Source organism: Lepus europaeus, chromosome 3, assembly GCF_033115175.1.
Source record: "Lepus europaeus isolate LE1 chromosome 3, mLepTim1.pri, whole genome shotgun sequence".
In the NCBI taxonomy this organism is placed as follows: domain Eukaryota; kingdom Metazoa; phylum Chordata; class Mammalia; order Lagomorpha; family Leporidae; genus Lepus; species Lepus europaeus.
In genome coordinates this window covers 35,273,074-35,292,201 of record NC_084829.1, presented here as the reverse complement: position 1 = coordinate 35,292,201, position 19,128 = coordinate 35,273,074, and the positions used below count along the sequence as shown (strand labels likewise).

At 43.1% G+C, this 19,128-nt stretch overlaps 1 protein-coding gene across 3 annotated transcripts in view; it reads left to right on the top strand.

Annotated features, from left to right (window-relative positions):
* The window catches only part of ILRUN (inflammation and lipid regulator with UBA-like and NBR1-like domains), a 101,522-nt gene that overhangs the window by 66,219 nt on the left and 16,175 nt on the right, over nt 1–19,128 (top strand). For 2 of the 3 annotated variants that reach the window (XM_062185983.1, XM_062185982.1), the window contains one exon: nt 13,758–14,086. In XM_062185983.1, the coding sequence (XP_062041967.1) occupies nt 13,758–14,086 (329 nt within the window). The remainder of the gene's footprint in view (nt 1–13,757; nt 14,087–19,128) is intronic. The other variant, XM_062185984.1, reaches the window with a different exon arrangement.

Here is a 19,128-nt window from a genome sequence, read left to right as displayed (position 1 = left end):
TCCCATGAGGGTGCAGGGGTCCAAGCATTTAGGTCTTCTGCTGCTGCTTTCCCAGACCATAGCAGAGAACTGGATCAGAAGAAGAGACTGGGACTCGAACCAGTACCTGTATGGGATGCCAACACCACAGGCAGAGGCTTAGGCCACTACTCTGCAGTGTCAGCCCCTGCTCCACTTCTGATTCAGCTCCCTGCTAATGCACCTGGGAAAGCAGCGGAAGATGGCCCTAGTGCTTGGAACCCTGTACCCAAGTGGGAGACCTGGATGGAGTTCCTGGTTCCTGGCTTCAGTCTGGCCCAGCCCTGGCTTTTTTGGTCATTTGGGAGTGAACCAGTAGATGGAAGACTTCTCTCACTCTCCAGCTCTGTTTCTCCCTCTCTGTAACTCCACCTTTCAAGTAAATAAATAAACCTAAAAAAATAATAATAATAATCTTCTAGGTAAAATGAGCTGCAAGGGCTTTCCCACATACAGAGTATTTTAAGTAAATAGATTGATGTTGGCCTCAGGGAAGATACATTTCTTGTCTAGACTGAAATAGGGGGGTAAAAGCATAACTGTGATTGAGCATAACTAGTGCAGTTTGGCATGATTGGGGTTTCTGTGTTGGAAAGGGTGGGAGATGGATTGGAAGTCTTACTACTCAATGCACAATACTGAATGGTGCCCCAAATTTGGCTCTGTGCCCACATTTGAGCCAGGAAACATTTTAGGACAAAGGCCTACAGTGGATGCTTGGGTAAAGCTGGGTAAGACCAAAGGAATGAAGACGGCTTGCAAGAAGGAAGTAAAGATGAGAAAGAAGTCGCGTGCAGGAAGTTCTGTTTTGCTTTTGATTCTGACTCTGCCAGTAAACTTGATGCATGAAGAGCATATGTAGTTTTCTTTGCAGGGATGCTATTTTATTAATCTTCATGTTCTTGCTTTTGCCTAGCTGGGATTGATACTGACTGGGAGCAGTTTCCTTGAAGCCAGAAACAAAGCTTATTCTCTTTACGAGGAGGAGGGAGAGCATAGTTGACATAGTGCTTGTCTAAGATCTCTAGGAATAATTAGTTACCATTAGTAATGCTGTTTCACTTTTTTTTTTTTGCCTGTAGTTTTGTCCAAAATAGTGAGGCTTACAACTGTTTCAAGAAAAAGCACATAAGCTTTGTAGAAGTTAGACCTCACCTTAGAAGGATGTGTACCAGAGGAATGATTTTATTTTTTCAAATGAAGGCAGTTAAGATTGAATTGGGTCTATTATTCCATAGTCTGGAATTTGACTTTCTGGTTGTTGAATTAAATACTTACTTGTAATACTTAATTGAAGTAAATACTGATTTCTGCCTGAATATTTTAAATAGAAAATACTGCAGGGGCTGGTGCTGTGGCATAGCATATAAAGCCACCACCTGTTTCACTGGCATCCCATATGGGCACTGGTTTAAGTCCCAGCTGTTTCACTTCCAGTCCAGCTCCTTGCTAATGTGCCTTGAAAGCAGTGCAAGATGGCCGAAGTACTTGGGCCTCTGCAACCATGTGGGAGACCCAGAAGAAGCTCCTGGCTCCCAGCTTCAGATCAGCCCAGGTCCAGCTGTTATAGCCAATTTGGGGAGTGAACCAGCAAATGGATGATACTTCTTTCTCTCCCCCACCCCACCCCTCCTTCTCTCTCTCTGCCTTTCAAATAAATAAATCTTAGAAAAAGAAAATATTGGCCGGCGCTGTGGCTCAACAGGCTAATCCTCTGCCTTGCAGCGCCGGCATACCGGGTTCTGGTCCCGGTCGGGGCGCCAGATTCTGTCCTGGTTGCCCCTCTTCCTGGCCAGCTCTCTGCTGTGGCCCGGGAGTGCAGTGGAGGATGGCCTAGGTGCTTGGGCCCTGCACCCCATGGGAGATAAGGAGAAGCACCTGGCTCCTGCCTTTGGATCAGCGGATCAGCGCAGTGCGCTGGCTGCAGCGCGCCAGGCACGGCGGCCATTGGAGGGTGAACCAATAGCAAAGGAAGACCTTTCTCTCTTCTCTCTCTCTCTCTCTCTCTCTCTCTCTGTCCACTCTGCCTGTCAAAAAAAAAAAAAAAAAGAAAGAAAGAAAATATTGCAGATTTCAGGCTACACCGAATATTTCAACCCCATGTTGAGAAATTCAGCACAAATATGAAGGAAGAAGAATATAGGCCATTTTTCTTCCCATTCGCATATAAAGTAGACATATTTAAATGTAAAGCCTTTTTTTTTTATTTTAATTATTTGATAGGCAGAGTTACAGAGAGGCAGAGAGAGAGAGAGGTCTTCCATCTGCTGGTTCAATCCCCAAATGGCCACAATGGCCAGAGCTGCACTGATCCAAAGCCAGGAGCCAGGAGCTTCTTCCAGGTCTCCCACAGAGATGCAGGGGCCCAAGGACTTGGGCCATCTTCCACTGCTTTCCCAGGCTGTAACAGGGAGCTGGATCGGAAGTGGAGCAGCCAGGACTGGAATCCATGCCCATATGGGATTCTGGCATTACAGGTGGCAGCTTTACCTGGTATGCCACAGTGCTGGCTCCAAGCCTTTTTATCTAATGTTAAATTTAAGTTCAATAGTAATGCCAAAATGATTGTTAAAATGCTAGCTTTAATTTATTTATTTTATGCCAGTTGTGTATATTGACTTAAAAAAAAAAAAAACTTTATTTCAGAGGTAGAGGTATAAAGAGAGGGAGAGACAGAGAGGTTGGTCTTCCATCTGCTGGTTCACTCCCCAAGTGGCCACAATGGCTGGAGCTGGGTGGGCTGAAGCCAGGAGCCAGGAGTTACTTCTGGGTCTCCCACATGGTTGCAGGGGCCAAAGAATTTTGGCTGTCCTCCACTGTTTTCCCAGGCCATTAGCAGAGAGCTGAATAGGAAGTAGAATAGCCAGGACTCAAACTGGCGCTAGTGCCGAAGGCAGCGGCTTAGCCTACTACTGTACCACAGCGCCAGCCTTCCAGCACTTGAGAAAGTTTCTTGAGAAGACTATACTGCCATTAAATGGGATTTGCAACCTTGCTGAAACCATTTGATCGAATACTTGAAGGGTTTGCATCTGGGTGCTCTGTTCTGTTTCGTTGATCTGTTTATCTGTCTTTCTGCCAGTGCCACACTATTTCTATTACTGTAGCTTTGAAATAAGTTTTCCTTTATTTATTTATTTATTTATTTATTTATTTATTTATTTAGACAGGCAGAGTGGACAGTGAGAGAGAGACAGACAGAAAGGTCTTCCTTTGCCATTGGTTCACCCTCCAGTGGCCGCCGCGGCCGGCACACTGCACTGATCCGAAGGCAGGAGCCAGGTGCTTCTCCTGGTCTCCCATGGGGTGCAGGGCCCAAGCACTTGGGCCATCCTCCACTGCACTCCCGGGCCACAGCAGAAAGCTGGCCTGGAAGAGGGGCAACTGGGACAGAATCCGGTGCCCTGACCGGGACTAGAACCTGGTGTGCCGGTGCCGCTAGGCGGAGGATTAGCCTGTTGAGCCACGGTGCTGGCCAGCTTTGAAATAAGTTTTGATATCAGGAATAACTTTGCCTTTTTAAAAAATTGTTTTGACTGTTAACAACTATTTCACTCTTAGTGATGAATTTGGCTCTTAGATTAATCAGTTTGGCTCTTTGGCTTGGGTGAGAACAGTCTGATCTCCGTTGCAGAGTTCCTCCCCAGCAACCAACCTTTTGTGTCATTATTTTATGCACTTATGATTGTTGTCTGAATCATTTCATTATAGGTTTCAAAGTCAGATTTCTTCCACTGCTTATTATTAGCTAGAATTCAGGGAGGGAAAACAAAACCTTTTCTTCATCAAATAAAGTATTTTGAAATTCAGTTTCTACAGAAGAGCCTGGTTAAATGCAGTTAGCTTACACTTAATTTCCAGTATTTAAAACATTAGTGCTATAGTTTATTTTAATGAAGCTAATGAGTGAAGAAGAGTTCTAGATTTTTGTGGTGTTTCCTCCCTTTTTATGGGTATCATTGTAAACTCTTAGATTTTATATGTGAAGCTGGCTACAACAGCCAGGATTGGGCCAGGCCAAACCCAGGAGCCAGGAACTCCACCCAGGTCTCCCAGATGGGTGGCAGGGACCCAAGCACTTGGGCCATCATCCATTGCCTTTTCAGGCGCATCAGCAGGAAACTGTATTGGAAGCAGCGGAGCTGGGACGCAAATCAGCATTCCAATATGGGACACTGGCATTAGTGTAGCAAGTGGCAGCCACAAAGCCGGTCTCTGATTCAGAATTTGCTAAGGAGTTATGCTGTAAAGGAAGGCAGAGAAATGGGGAAGACGCTGAAGGAGGAGAATTAAGAACATTATGCTATCTGTAACCACAAGAAATTTTTTTTTTAAATTAAACTTTTATTTAATGAATATAAATTTCCAAAGTATAGCTTATGGGTTACAATGGCTTCCCCCTCCCAGAACTTCCCTCCCACCCGCAACCCTCCCCTTTCCCGCTCCCTCTCCCCTTCCAATCACATCATGATTCATTTTCAATTCTCTTTATATACAGAAGATCAGTTTAGTATATATTAGGTAACGATTTCAACAGTTTGCCGCCATATAGCAACACATAGTGGAAAAAAAAAAAATACTGTTGGAGTACTAGTTATAGCATTAAATAAGAGTGTACAGCACATTAAAGACAGAGATCCTACATAATATTTTTTTTTTAAATTAATTTTCTATGCCATTTCCAATTTAACACCAGGGTTTTGTTTTGTTTTGTTTTGTTTCATTTCCAATTATCTTTATGTACAGAAGATCGATTCAGTATATAATTAGTAAAGATCACATCAGTTTGTACCCACGCAGAAACACAAAGTGTAAAAATACTGTTTCAGTACTAGTTATAGCATCACTGCACATTAGATAACACATTAAGGACAGATCCCACATGGGATGTAAGTACACAGTGACTCCTGTTGCTGACTTAACAATTTGACACTCCTGTTCATGGCGTCAGTAATCTCCCTAGGCTCTAGTCATGAGTTGCCAGGGCTATGGAAGCCTTTAGAGTTCGCTGACTTTGATCTTATTCCGATAGGGTCATAGTCAAAGTGGAAGTTCTCTCCTCCCTTCAGAGAAAGGTACTTCCTTCTTTGATGGCCCCGTTCTTTCCACTGGGATCTCACTCACAGAGATCTTTCATTTAGGTCTTCTTCTTCTTTTTTTCTTTTCCATGGTGTCTTGGCTTTCCATGCCTACAATACTCTCATGGGCTCTTCAGCCAGATCTGAATGCCTTAAGGGCTGATTCTGAGGCCAGAGTGTAACCACAAGAAATTTAAAACAACTCATGCCCATCAATTGGGAAAGGCTGGAAAATCATGAAAACATCTCTGTATGCCTTTCTTTTTTCTTTCTTTCTTTCTTTTTTTTTTTTTTTTTAAGATTTATTTATTTATTTGAAAGTTAGAGTTACACAGAGAGAGAAGGAGAGGCAGAGAGAGAGAGTGAGAGAGAGAAATCTTCCATTCATTGGTTCAATCCCCAATTAGCTGTAACAGCTGGAGTTAAACCAATCTGAAGCCAGGAGCCAGGAACTTCCTCCGGGTCTCCCAAGCAGGTGCAGAGGCCCAAGGACTTGGGCCATCCTCCACTGCTTTCCCAGGCCATGCAGAGAGCTGGATTGGAAGTGGAGTAGCTGGGTCTAGAACCAGCGCCCATATGGGATGCTCCCTCTCTCTGTATGCCTTTCTTTTTTCTTTCTTTCTTTCTTCTTTTTTTTAAGATTTATTTGTTTATTTGAAAGTCAGAGTTACACAGAGAGAGAAGGAGAGGCAGAGAGAGAGAGAAAGGGAGGGAGTGAGAGATTTTCAATCTGCTGGTTCACTTCCCAAATGGCTGCAATGGCCAGGGTTGGGGTGCAGTGAAGCCAAGAGCCAGGAGCTTCATCCAGGTCTCATGTGGGTACAGGGGCCCAAGCTCTTGGGCCATCTGTCACTGCTTTTCCCAGGCCATTATCAGGGAGCTGGATTGGAAGTGGAGCAGCCTAGACCTGAACTGGTACCTGCTTGGGATGCTGGTGTTGCAGGCAGCAGCTTTACCCACTGTGCCACAACACTAACCCCCTGCATTATCTTTCCGTTTTCCCATGAACTTATTGAACTTCCTACATAGATGACTATAGCAGATCTGATCTGGGGGCATTATTGGTAAGAAAGTAGTAGCCACGCCAAGAGAGGGTCATAAGAGCATTTTCTTGGTGCTACATGAATGCTCTTAGGAGAAATAATGTTCCCAAATTTTTAAATTTTTCTTTACATTAATATAATTTTATGTATTGTATCAATATATTAATATAAAATATTAATATAATTGATTATATAATATTAATATTAATTTTATATATTATATAATATATAATATTGATATATTAATGACAGCATTGCTTTTCCCATTTTCATTCTGAACTAATGTTCATCTTTCAGTCTTGAGCAGGTTTTACTCCTTCAATCCATGGCACTGATTTAATGGATTTGGAAGCAGCAATCCTTATTTACTGAGACTTAAATAAATGTCATCAGATGATTGCCCTTTCCCTATATTTAAGGAAAAGCTCACAATATTTTTAAATAGGACATAATTTGGAAAAATAGTGAAGTAGTGATAGTTTCTTTGTTGTTTCCCTTTCAGCTTTCCTTTCATTGCCTTCCTTAGATGTCTCCTCTCCTGTGTGAACTTGTTCTCATTGATATGATTTGTTGATGTTGAAGTTAGGTAGCTTAATATGTTTTTCTGAGGGACATTTGTATTTTAAAAGGAAATTCCTAGGAATAATACAAAATGGCAAGAATCAGGTTTCCAGTGTACATTTGTGGTAAGATGGTGGGGTGTAAGAACAGGTAGAGAAGCAGATTTTTTTTAAAAAAGACTTACTTAGTTGAGAGGCAGAGTTACAGAGAGAAAGGGAGAGACAGAAAGAAAGAGATTGATTCCATCTGCTGGTTCACTTCCCAAATGGCTGCAATCGCTAGGACTGGGCCAGACTGGAGCCATGAGCTGCTTCTGGGTCTCTTGACCCATTCGGGCCATCTTCCACTGCTTTCCCAGGCACATTATCAGGGAGCTGAGTTGGAAGTAGAGCAGCCAGGACTCGAGCCAGTACCCATATGGGATGCCAGCACTGTAGGTGGTGACTTAACCTGCTGTGCCACAGTGCTGGCCCCATGGGAAGCAGATTCTGAGCAGAGGCCATCCTTCAGCAGTCTATCATACACAGACACACACTGATGTCAAAATCTGCTCACAGGGGCTGGTGCTGTTCTGCACCCGGTTGTTCCACTTCTGATCCAGCTCTCTGCTAGGGCCTGGGAAAGCAGCAAAGGATGGGTCAAGTCCTTGGGCCCCTGTACCCACGTGGGAGACCTGGAAGAAGTTCCTGGCTTCTGGTTTCAGATTGCCTCAGCTCCAGCCATTGTGGCCATTTGGGGAGTGAACCAGTGGATGAAAGACCTTTCTCCATCTGTCTCTACCTCTCTCTGTAACTCTGTCTTTCAAATAAATAAAAATAAACCTTAAAAAAAAAAAAAAGACCTGCTCATAGTAGTGACCTTTGCAACAGCACTGTAGGCATGTTTCAGGCTGCTAGACTGCCAGTACCGTGAACTCTCACAGAAGCTGGGCCGCACATGCCCAACTTTTCTGCAGAGGTGAAATGTGAGCAGGGAAGTCTCCAGACGCCCGTTGTTTCTGATCTGCAGAAGAAAGGTGATGTTTCTGTTTTCCTTTGCAGATGGGTTGAACTTTAGGAGAGATCTGAATCCAAAACCTCCAAATCTAGAGGTGGCCTCTGCAGTAATCTTCCATGTGCAGACTGACTGAAGCCAGATTGTCAGATGCCTGACAGCTCCCAGGGAACAGGAGTGGTAGGAGTTCTGAAGATCAGAAGCCCACAAGATTTTAGTCCTGATCACAACTTGACCCACCATGAGGTGTCCTTGTAGGCTAGATCTTTGACAGTGGTTTTTCAGGCCCCTTGCCTTTTCACTTTCTGATGCCCAGAACCAAATGGAAACCTATGAATGCATTATTAATTGATTGCTTTAAGTGGTATCTGTTCACTTGTTGTACTGGCCAGAGTTGGGATTAGTCTTGCAGCTTCCACTCAGTGGATGCCACATCAAGATGATGGTAGTTCAGTTGTGCCTACCTCAGTTTGAAGAATGTTAACTTTATATTTTAGAGTGATTTCAGTTTTACAGAAAAGTTGCAAAGACTAAATAGAGTTGTCATATACCAAGTTCTCCTGTCATTAGCATTTATATCACCATGGCACACTTGTTAAAGCATCACCTTTGTTTTTTTTTAATAACTTTTTTTTTTTTTTTTAACAGGCAGAATGGATAGTGAGAGAGAGAGAGACAGAGAGAAAGGTCTTCCTTTTTGCCGTTGGTTCACCCTCCAATGGCTGCTGCGGCCGGTGCATCTCGCTGATCCGAAGCCAGGAGCCAGGTGCTTCTCCTGGTCTCCCTTGCGGGTGCAGGGCCCAAGCACTTGGGCCATCCTCCACTGCCTTCCCGGGCCATAGCAGAGAGCTGGCCTGGAAGAGGGGCAACCAGGATAGAATGCAGCGCCCCAACCGAGACTAGAACCCGGTGTGCCGGCGCCTCAAGGCGGAGGATTAGCCTGTTAAGCCACTGCGCTGGCCATAGCATCACCTTTGTTGTATCACAATACTGTGAACTAAACTCCACAGGCACATTTTTCTACTAATAATCTCTTTCTGTTCCAGAATCCAGTCTAGGCTATGACATTATAATTAGTTGTCAAACTTCCCAGTTTCTTAAGTTCTGTGACAGTTTCTCAGTCTGTGTTTTTCATGACTCTTGACAGTCAAGAGAAATACTGGCAAGTATTCTGTAGAATGTCCCCTAATCTGAACTTGTCTGCTGTTTTCCTCATGACTGGTGTTGGGAAGAATATCATAGTGGTGAAGTGCCCCATCAGGGAGAACCTGGTCATCACTTAACATCGCTGGTGGTGCTAGCCTTTATCACTAGGCTGGTTAAGTAGTTGTGCGTCTGGCAGGTTTTCCTACTATAAAGTTACTGTTTTACTCTTTCCCTGCTTTATTCCTTGGAAGAGAATCAGTAAGTCTAGCTCACCTCCAAGAAGAGGATGGCAGTTAGAATTAAGCTTCACCTCTTGGAAGGGAGGGTACTGGTACATTGTTTGGAATCCTTATAGAAGAATATTTGTGTCTTTTCCCCATTTAGTCATTTATGTTTATCATAGTAAGTATGTATGTTGTACTTTTGGTTATAATCCAATACTGTGTTATTTTATTACTCAAATTGTTCCAGCCAGAGGGGTCTCTTTTGGGTTGGCTCCTGTGTCCCAATGACATTCTCTTATCCTTTTTTTTCTTTGACCACTTCCTTTCTTGCACTACAAGGTACTCTAAGTTGATCTTACAATTTTTTTATGCCCTGTCTGTAGAATCAGCCATTTCTCTAAGGATCCCTTTTTCTTTTCTTTGGAGAATGGTATTTAGGAACCAGAACTTGGGCACTTGGTTTGCTCGTTGCTACTGGAATGTCTACTTCTAGTCTCTCTCAAGCATACTAACTTTTGTATATGAGCATATCTGTAATTAGTTCTATATTATGATAGCCAGGAGTTTATATTGAGAGATCTCTAACTTTAATCCAGTACCATAGGGTTCATTTTAGAATGCTGCCTTTTCTTGCTTAACTGTAATATCCCTGTTTGATAATGAGAAAACTTGCTCCCATCATCTACCATCCACTTATTTACTTGTTCAAGCCCACTATACATTTGGAACAGTTTCAGGATTGTTAACTCATTATTTCATGAGGAACAAATTTTCCAGTTGGGAACATTGCACTGATTTTTAACTTTTTATAGTTCTAAACAATGACGCTTATATTGTAATACTATTTTTTTTCCACCTGTAAAAGGAATGTGTTGAGTGAGATAAGATTTAACAGCACTGTCTTGCTCCAAAGTTTTGGATCAGAGATGCTTTTTAGAAAATCACATTAAGACCAAACACTTTAAAATCAAATTTTCCATTTGCTTACAAAGTCCTGCCTCGGTTAGCTTGACACTTTGATTCTATCTTCATGGCTACTCTCTGGGACATTCTGCTTATCCATTCATTGATGCCAAAGACCATATGTCTATGCAGAAAGATACTGTGATCTAGTAAATGGGATCAACTTAACCATAGCTTTAGTTCCCTGTGTACTTGGATTCCTGTCTTCCTGTTAGGGACAAACAAGTGTGAGTTTAAAAAACTATTCCAGAAAATGGGAGTTTTCAGTCTGTTTCTAACTTGAAGAAGTCTGACCATGGACCCATCATTTTCACTTCTCAGCCCCCAGATCCTTTACTTGGTATGTAAAGCAGTTTTCATTGGATGGTCTTCTCCAGTTGTGGTTTTGTTATCATAGCTGGTAAAATATCTGGCTAGTAGTTTTTTTTTTTTTTTTTTTAAGTTTATTTACCTGTATTTATTTGAAATTCAAAGTTACGTAGAGAGGGAGAAGGAGGGAGAGAAAGAGAGAGAGAATGAATCTATAGTTCACCCCACAGCTGGTCTCAACAGCTGAGGCTGGGCCAAGCCAGAGCCAGGAGCTTCTTCCAAAGCTCCCATGTTGGTGCAGGGGACCAAGCACTTAGACAGTCCTCCACTGCTTTTCCCAGGCCATTAGCAGGGGACGGGATTTTAAGTGGAGCAGCTGGGATTCAAACCAGCACTCATATAGAATGCTGGCATCACAGGTTAATCCACTTTGCCACAACTCTGGCCCCCTGATAGTTAATTCTTATCTCAGTAATCAAGGCATTCTGGCAAGAATTGGCAGTGGTCAGCCTTTCTGAAACAAGCTTATTGGGCCATCTTTACCTTTTAAAATTTATTTGACAAAAAAATAATTAATACACACCCACACCAGGCAGGCACCATGTAGAAGGCATATTTTCTTGTTCACTGTGACCCATTGTGGTAATACTCAGAGAACCAGAACTGGTTATTGTTGATGTTTATGAATCATTCTCAAATTACTTTCCTTTCACAACTTCTGTGTAAAATCTGAACACAACAGGGCAATACCCAAGGCAGAGAATAAAGATATGTAAATAAGACCCATTAAAGAGGCTTGAGTGCATTCTCAGAAGCCAGGGGGAAGAAATGCCGTTTTCTCATTTACTGATCCCAGCTTTCAGGCGACTATGAGAGAATGAAGCACATGACCCGTAGCTCGGTACGCCAAACCTATCATAGTACTTACCAAAGGATTTTTAAAACAGATGGGTAAGACAAGAAATAGGACACTCGGCATAGCTGTGTGTGATAAGTGACCAGCAGAGTATGTGACTGCTGCCTCCAGTTAGAAAGCTAGGATAGGAGAGCATGAGATTACTTCCCCTTGGGCTGTCTGCCTTCTGATTTCTCCTAGGGCTGGTATCTTACAGGCTTACCACGAGATTGACTTAGAGCCTTGAACACAAGCCCTCTGACTCCCATTCTTGGCATTGTCCGAATTTATAAGTGGCATGCTGAATGTACAGTGTAGAGGTTCAGCTGCTGTGCCTACTAGTTCATATGAGGAAATCGATTTTTTTTTTTTTTTTTTTTTTTGAGTGTATCTGGAATTTCTGTGAGCCATGCCAGTGCCAGCGAGTGGCTTCAGCTTCTTAAGGGGTGAAAGGAGTTGCTAGTTTGAGAAGCGAACAGCAGGTGTCACTGCATCTCCGCTTTGACTAGACTCTGGCTCCTTGTTTTTCTTAATGCAGCTCCTAAACCACGAAGCTCAAATTGCATATTTATGGCTATATGACTCTCAGATCCCCTTCTTCTTATACAGAACTCAAGTTCAAAATGTAGAATAACCACAACCTTAGACTGTTTTCCTCAGTTTCCTGCACTGTCCTTTTTTTGTATTTGCTCTAGGCTTCTATATATTGTATTTGTTCTAGACTTACATATTATCTATATTTCTAGGTAGCTAACTGACAGAATGTATTTGCCTTTCCCTGGAGGCCTTTCAGCAGTTATTTGGAAGCTCAGTTTTTCATATTTGTTTTTAGCAAGGGTCACATTCTTAAAAGCTTGGCCTTTCTGTAGCTTGCTTTTCCAACACTTTCTAGCAGGATTGCAGGTTGCACTGTTGTCCAAAGTGAAGTGCTGAACATCAGAGGACACTTCTACTTGATTAAACTCTGTGGTGTCAGTGTAGATAGCTGGTAGATCTTCCTTGTATCGCAGAAAATAAAGTTGGTGTTGAACTGGGAGAAAGTTTGAGGCATTCTAAACTCTTGGTGTCTCTTGATCACTAGATAAATAGGGTAATATACAGTAGTGCTTCAAAAAATTAATGGGCATGGAATTAAAAGATAAGTTGGGGGCCGGCACTATAGCATAGCAGGTACAGCTGCCATCTGCAGTGCTGGCATCCCATATGGGCGCCGGTTTGAGTCTTGGCTACTCCACATCCAGTCCAGCTTTCTACTGTGGCCTGGAAAAGCAGTGGAAGATGATCCAAATGCTTGAGCCGCTTCTCCCATGTGGGAGACCCGGAAGATGCTCCTGGCTCTTGGCTTCGGATCAGCCTAGCTCTGGCTGTTGCGGCCATTTGGAGAGTGAACCTGTGGATGGAAGACTCTCTCTCTCTCTCTCTCTCTCTCTCTCTCTGCCTCCTTCTCTCTGTGTAACTATGACTTTCAAATAAATAAATAAATATTTTTAAAAAAAAGTTGAATTTGGTGCAAAAGTATCTTGAAATCCATGCAATTTTTTAAAAAGATTTATATATTTATTTGAAAGAGAGAGAGAGAGAGAGAGGTCTTCCATCTGATGGTTCACTCCCCAATGGCCACAGCAGCTGGAGCTGCACCGATCTGAAACCAGGAGCCATAAGCTTCTTCCCAATCTCCCACATAGGTCCAGGGGCCCAAGCACTTGGCCATCTTCCACTGCTTTCCCAGACCACAGCAGAGAGCTGGATCAGAAGTGGTGCAGCTGGGAATCAAACCGGTGCCCATGTGGCACTGCAGGTTGTGACTTCACCTGCTACATCACAGTGCCGACCCCCGTGCAATATTTTTCATATACATCTTCATGAACTTGACTGACCACCCCTCATGTGCATGTATTTTAGAATTCTTTAGCACAAAAATAAACTTTTGTTTTTTAATTTCGTTTTCCATGAACTTTTAAATTACTCACATATATTGTAGTTAATCCAGGTTACAGATGGTTTACACCTGTGTCCATTTTCCACTCTGCTGTCCTAATTTAGCCAATGCATGAGGACTCTAGTTGCTCCCAAGAAGGGGAGAGGTTGATAAGTTGCAAGATTATAAGCATTTTGTTACCTAAGAACTTGGCCTGCCCTGAGTTTTTGGAGTTAAACACATGCAAAATAAACCAAAACCCACAAAAAGTTGTTGTTTATTCTGGGAACAGTAGTTTTTAGGTTTCTGCTTATTGATAATTATTTTCTAGAGTAGTGATTTACTAATAGGGCTATATATCTGAATCAACTGGTAGGTTTTTTTTTTTTTTTTTTTTAACATGTAGAGTTTCATGGATCTCACCACAGACCTGCAGCAGAGTTTGAAGCTGGTGTTAGAAATGCTTCCTACTGTCTTTGTCATCTTTGTCAGCACCGTAATAGAAGACAGTTTCTTTGTGTGGTTTGAGTGCTGTTTGGGTTTTCCAGTGGTGGTGCTTTAGGCCTCAGGTGTATGCCTGGCACTGATATAACTGCCTTTTTGTTTCAGATGTCATCTGGGTGATTCTCAGTGTGGAGGTGGGTGGACTTTTAGGAGTAACACAGCAGCTGTCATCTTTTGAAACGGAGTTCAACACACAGCCGCATCGCAAGGTAGAAGGAAACTTCAACCCGTTTGCCTCTCCCCAAAAGAGCCGACAATCAGATGAGAACAACTTAAAAGACCCTGGGGGTTCCGAGTTCGACTCCATCAGCAAAAACACATGGGCTCCTGCTCCTGACCAAACCGAGCAAGATCAGAATAGACTCTCACAGAACTCTGTAAATCTCTCCCCCAGCAGTCACGCAAACAACTTATCAGTAGTGACTTACAGTAAGGTAGGTGCACTCCTAGAAGAGGAGAAGGGGCAGGTGGTGGGCCTTGGGATTGGTGATACCCCTCCTGGCATACCTAGAACCCTAGACTGCCACTCCCCAGAGGAGGTTCTTTAAGACTGCTTAGTCTCCTGCCAACAGCAAGAACACAGAAACCTCCTGTTTCTCCCCTCTCTGCATCTTTCTGTTCTGTGGATGTGGCTTCTTCCACATTTATCACATACTCCCTTCTCTACTTTGGTTTGGGTGTTGAAAGAGTGAAGTTCTTTAGCATTTGAAAAAAAAAAAGTCAAACTACCACCAGCCATGCTTCCACTGTAAATGCATATTAAGCTTAGAGCAACCAGCAGCACACATTGAGAATTTGTTCTTGCTTTGTGTTTTTGATTTGGGGTGGGCTTTGTTTGTTACAGTCGTTTTATGCAGATACAGTGTTGGGCTATCACTTGTTGATGTTTTTTCAGTGTATTAATGACCATTGACACTCTCACCCACAGCCTACAGGTGTCTCATGTGGTATTAACGGCCCATTGACACTCTCACCCACAGCCTACAGTGGCTCATATGGTATTTTGATTTTTCAAATGTGGGAAATAAGTGAGAGAATTGTTTGTTGAGTTAAGCATGACTTTAAAATACCTTGATGTTGTGAGATACTCTTCTAGGTATTTGATTTCTTGATCTGTTTCTCTGTGCTAGTTAATTAAATAGTGTCTTCCATACCCTGCTAAGAGGCAATGATGGTTCCTGGTTGTTGGTTTTGGTTGGTTGAATAAAGCACTGATGCTGAGAGCTCACTGTTGTAGGTGGTTTCTGTGGTGGAGTCCGAAGACCATTCCTGTGCACTGTTCTTGGATTGATGATGCTGTGCGCTAAACCCAGCATCCTGCCTGTACAATCACATGCACTGTTAAGTCTGTCTTTGTTGCTTGTTGGCATTCACCCTCAATTTTTTTAAATAAAGTTGATGTTTATTGGAAGGGCAAGTTGCTGTGTTATAAGAATGATATTTTTCCAACCAGTAATATATGATCTAGCTCAATAGACTAAGAAAAGAAACCCAGTGATGGGAATCCTTTCTCTCCACAGGGCCTAGTAAGAGGGATTTCATTCAGTAGTAGTGGAGTGAAGGGCTGATTGGTTGGTTGTTTGAGTGCATGGTCATTACAGAGGATTTTGTGGACTTGTGTTAGTTGTACAGGATATGAGAGAAGTAAATTGGTGGGAAATTGCCTGTGTTTGAAGAAGGACTTAACATCTTAGACTTTAATACATAAAATCTTTTAAGCTCTTCTTTTTTTTTTTTTTTTTTTCCTGTATTGAAACCCTGCAGTATCCATGACTATTCTGGGTAGTGAACAAGCCAGAAGTATCCCTTTTAGACTGGCATTTGAGACAGTTGAGTTGCAGAAGCAAAATCAGTTGGGGCAGTGCTTTCTCTAGTGGAAGGCACTTTATCCAAATGTGAGCTCCTGTAGTCTTAGGAGAGGGCTGGTGTTCCTGACCATGGCACCGCACCCATCATTCTGAGTTGTGTACCCATTAGTTGTTTTCCTCTCTTTTAGGAATTGATCCTTTTTTGTTTTTAAAATCTCACTCTATGATGATAGCCCTAGTTGGCAAGAGGAAGGCTAGGGTTTCCTGCCTGCTTTAATTAAGGTTCTACAAGGGGCTGCTGCTTTGGGAAGGGCTGGATTATGGTGAGGTCATTGAGGTATTTCTTGAAATTGATGTAATCATGGTATGTTGCCTGTTATTTTCATGGACTCTGTAGGACTGTTTAGAAGAGAAAACTTTCCCACTAAAGAGAATATCCAGGAAGATTACTGACTAAATGAACTGAAAATGTTAAACGTAGAGTCCCAAAGGGAAATGGTAACCTAAGCAGAATCCTGCTAAGTTCTCTGAAAGCATTGGTTGCTAAGTTGAGTCAGCTCTACTAGGGCTCCTTAGGAATGAAATGGGATATAGACAGTTCCCAGTGTTTATTAATATGTGTACACTGTTTAGAGCAGTGTGCATTGCACAGTAAGAGATTTAAGAGGAATGAAAAATCTGATCCCTACCCACTAGGAGCTTACTGTCCAGTAGGGATGACAAGACATTCACAGTCATTAGAGAGCAATTCATGAAGGATGAGTTTGGTCAGTACAGAGCAATATGGTCCAGATGTATAATTTGTGTGATGGCTGGGGGCTGCAATAAAGAGTTAAAGAATCAGAGATGGGGGCTGACACTGTGGTACAGTGGGTAGAGCCGCCACTGGCAGTGCCAGCATCCCATATGGGTGCCAGTTCAAGTCCTGGCTGCTTCTGCTAATGTGCCTGGGAAAGCAGTGGAAGATGGCCCAAGTGCTTGGGCCCCTTGCATGCACGTGGGAGACCCAGGAGAAGCTCCTGGCCCCTGGCTTTGGACTGGCACAGGTCTGGCCATTGCAGTCATTTGGGGAGTGAACCAGTGGATGGAAGACCTCTCTCTCTCTCTCTCTCTCTCTCTCTCTCTCTCTCTCTCTCTCTCTCTCTCTGCCTCTATGTAACGCTGCCTTTCAAATAAATATTTTTTTAAAAAAAGAATCAGAGATGAAACAGAGTTAGAATTGAAAGAAAGGACTTTTCAAAGGAAGGGTGAGATTTGGGAAGGTGACAGGCAGCAAGGGTGGGGAATGGAGAACAGTTGAAGTGCTGAGGATAGACTAAGAGACCTGTGGGTGATGGAGAGTGGGAAGAGACAGGTTCAGCTGGTTGCAATGTGTTGCTTTGAGAAGCAGTGGATGAAGTAATTACAAATGGCTTTGATAAGAATTGGTACTATACTTAAAAGGATACAAATAGACCTCGATCATAAATCTTTGCTAAAGGTGAGACAAAGCAGAGACAATTATATACATTTATATTTGGTTGAGAAAGCAGGATTTGCTCATTTTCAAAGGCAAGCTTGCTTGAGGTTCGTTCTTTCTTTTTCTTTTCTTTCTTTTTTTTTTTTTTTAAGATTTTATTATTTATTTGAGAAGTAGAGTTACAGACAGAGGGAGAGAGAGAAAGGTGTTCCATCTGCTGGTTCACTCCCCAAATGGCCACAACGGCTGGAGCTGGGCCGATCAGGAGTCAGAAGCTTCTTCTGGGTCCTCCACGTGGGTGCAGGAGCCCAAGCACCTGGGCCATCTTCCACTGCTTTCCCAGGACATAGAGAGCTGGATCAAAAGAGGAGCAGCCAGGACACAAACCAGCACCCATATGGGATGCCAGCACCACAGGCAGAGGCTTAGCCCACTACGGTACAATGCTGGCCCCTCACTTGAGGTTCTAAAGTGTATGCTTGACAAAATGACAAGATCGGTAATATACTAGAGTTTTGTTTGTTTGTTTGTTTCCTTAATACTGTTCATACTTGCCAGGTGTCCTGTCAGGAACTTTGTGTGTATCATCTCAGTTTTAAATAAGTAAACAAAAGCTCTGAGGGGCTAAATAACTTTGCCCAGTATCACACAACCAGTAAGAGAACTGAGATTCAGATCCAAGTGCCAGGTTGGTTATTAAAAGATATTTTCTGGTAGGTACACCTGAGCCTTCCCTAAATCCTCTTGTTGGGCTGGGAGCTGTGTTGATTCCTCTGGCCAGGTCATCAAGGCCTGAAAGAAGAAGGGTTGAAATGAGATTGACAGCTCATCGGTAAACTGAGCATTGCCTGTGGTATCTTCTTTTTGAAGAGCTTCCCTGTTTTCTGAGTGAAAGAAGTAGTAACTTCATTCCCTGGTTGATAAAGACTATTTTTTAAATCTCAATATGTTGTTTACACTAAATAGCACTCTTATTTATGAGTGGGAAGAAAGAGACCCCTAGGACTCTGTAGTTGCAAGGTGTTTTCACTTTACCCAAGTGCCGTCTTTACTGCCTGGATAGGAAAGAGTGTCTGATGTGCTGGTGTAAGGGCTCACCGAGTTGGCAATAGATATGATTTGCTTGAAAGAAATCACTGTGGCCGGCGCTGTGCCGTAGTGGGTAAAGCCGCCACTTGCAGTACCAGCATCCCATATGGGCTCCGATTCTAGTCCCTGCTGCTCCACTTCCGATCCAGCTCTCTGCTATGGCCTGGGAAAGCAGTAGAAGATGGCCCAAGTGCTTGAGCCCCTGCACCCACGTGAAGACCGGGAAAAAGCTCCTGGCTTCTGGCATTGGATCAGCGCAGCTCCAGCCGTTGCGGCCAGTTGGGGAGTGAACCAATGGATGGAAGACCTCTCTCTATCTCTGCCTCTCCGTCTCTTCCTCTCTGTAACTATGACTTTCAAATAAATAAATATTTTTTAAAAAATTGCTGCCTGCTCCTAGACTGAGAAATAACATGATGCTCTTAGAAGCCAATACCCAGTTTGAGTAGACAGAGTCTCCTGTCACCTCCATAGTTACAGTTTAACTTTCTTGGGTTGGTAGGATGAAATGAAAAGATTGCTTCAGGCACCTGCTGTATGAGGGCTGGGTGGGTATGTCAACAGAATGGCACATCTGTCAGTGCCAAGTACTGGGCACGCCACAGTCCTTCCCCAGCTTCTCTTGAATAATCATAAGCCCTCTGGACTCAGTACTGTGTCCCTGGAGGGAGTTCTGGGTGGGATGCCTTCCCAGGCTTCAGTGCAGCCAGAGGGCCTGACTCCTCCCTGCGAGCTCTCAGAGGGAGTCAGAAAAGTGCTCCAAAGATTGAAAATCTGCCTTCTTGCTTTTGTTAGAAATTGATTTGCCTCATCAGCTCAGTTGTGGCTGACTTATCCCAGGTGAACAGTGAGATCAGATATTGGTGAAGATTAAGAGCTTTTTAACCCTTTTTATGTGATTAGCTCAGGAGTCTGAGCTGAGTAGGACAGGTGCTCTCTCTGTTGACTCAAGGCTAGTCTTGCCATGGTTTCTAGCGTTCTGACTCACCTCAGGGGCCCGAAAGCTTGTGTTTGGACACTGTGAAGTCATGAAAAGCAGTTTGCAGAGGTGTGGAAGGAGAACAAAAGCCCTATTAAAAATAGATACGTCTTTTTCTTACATGCCAGTAATTTTTTCAAT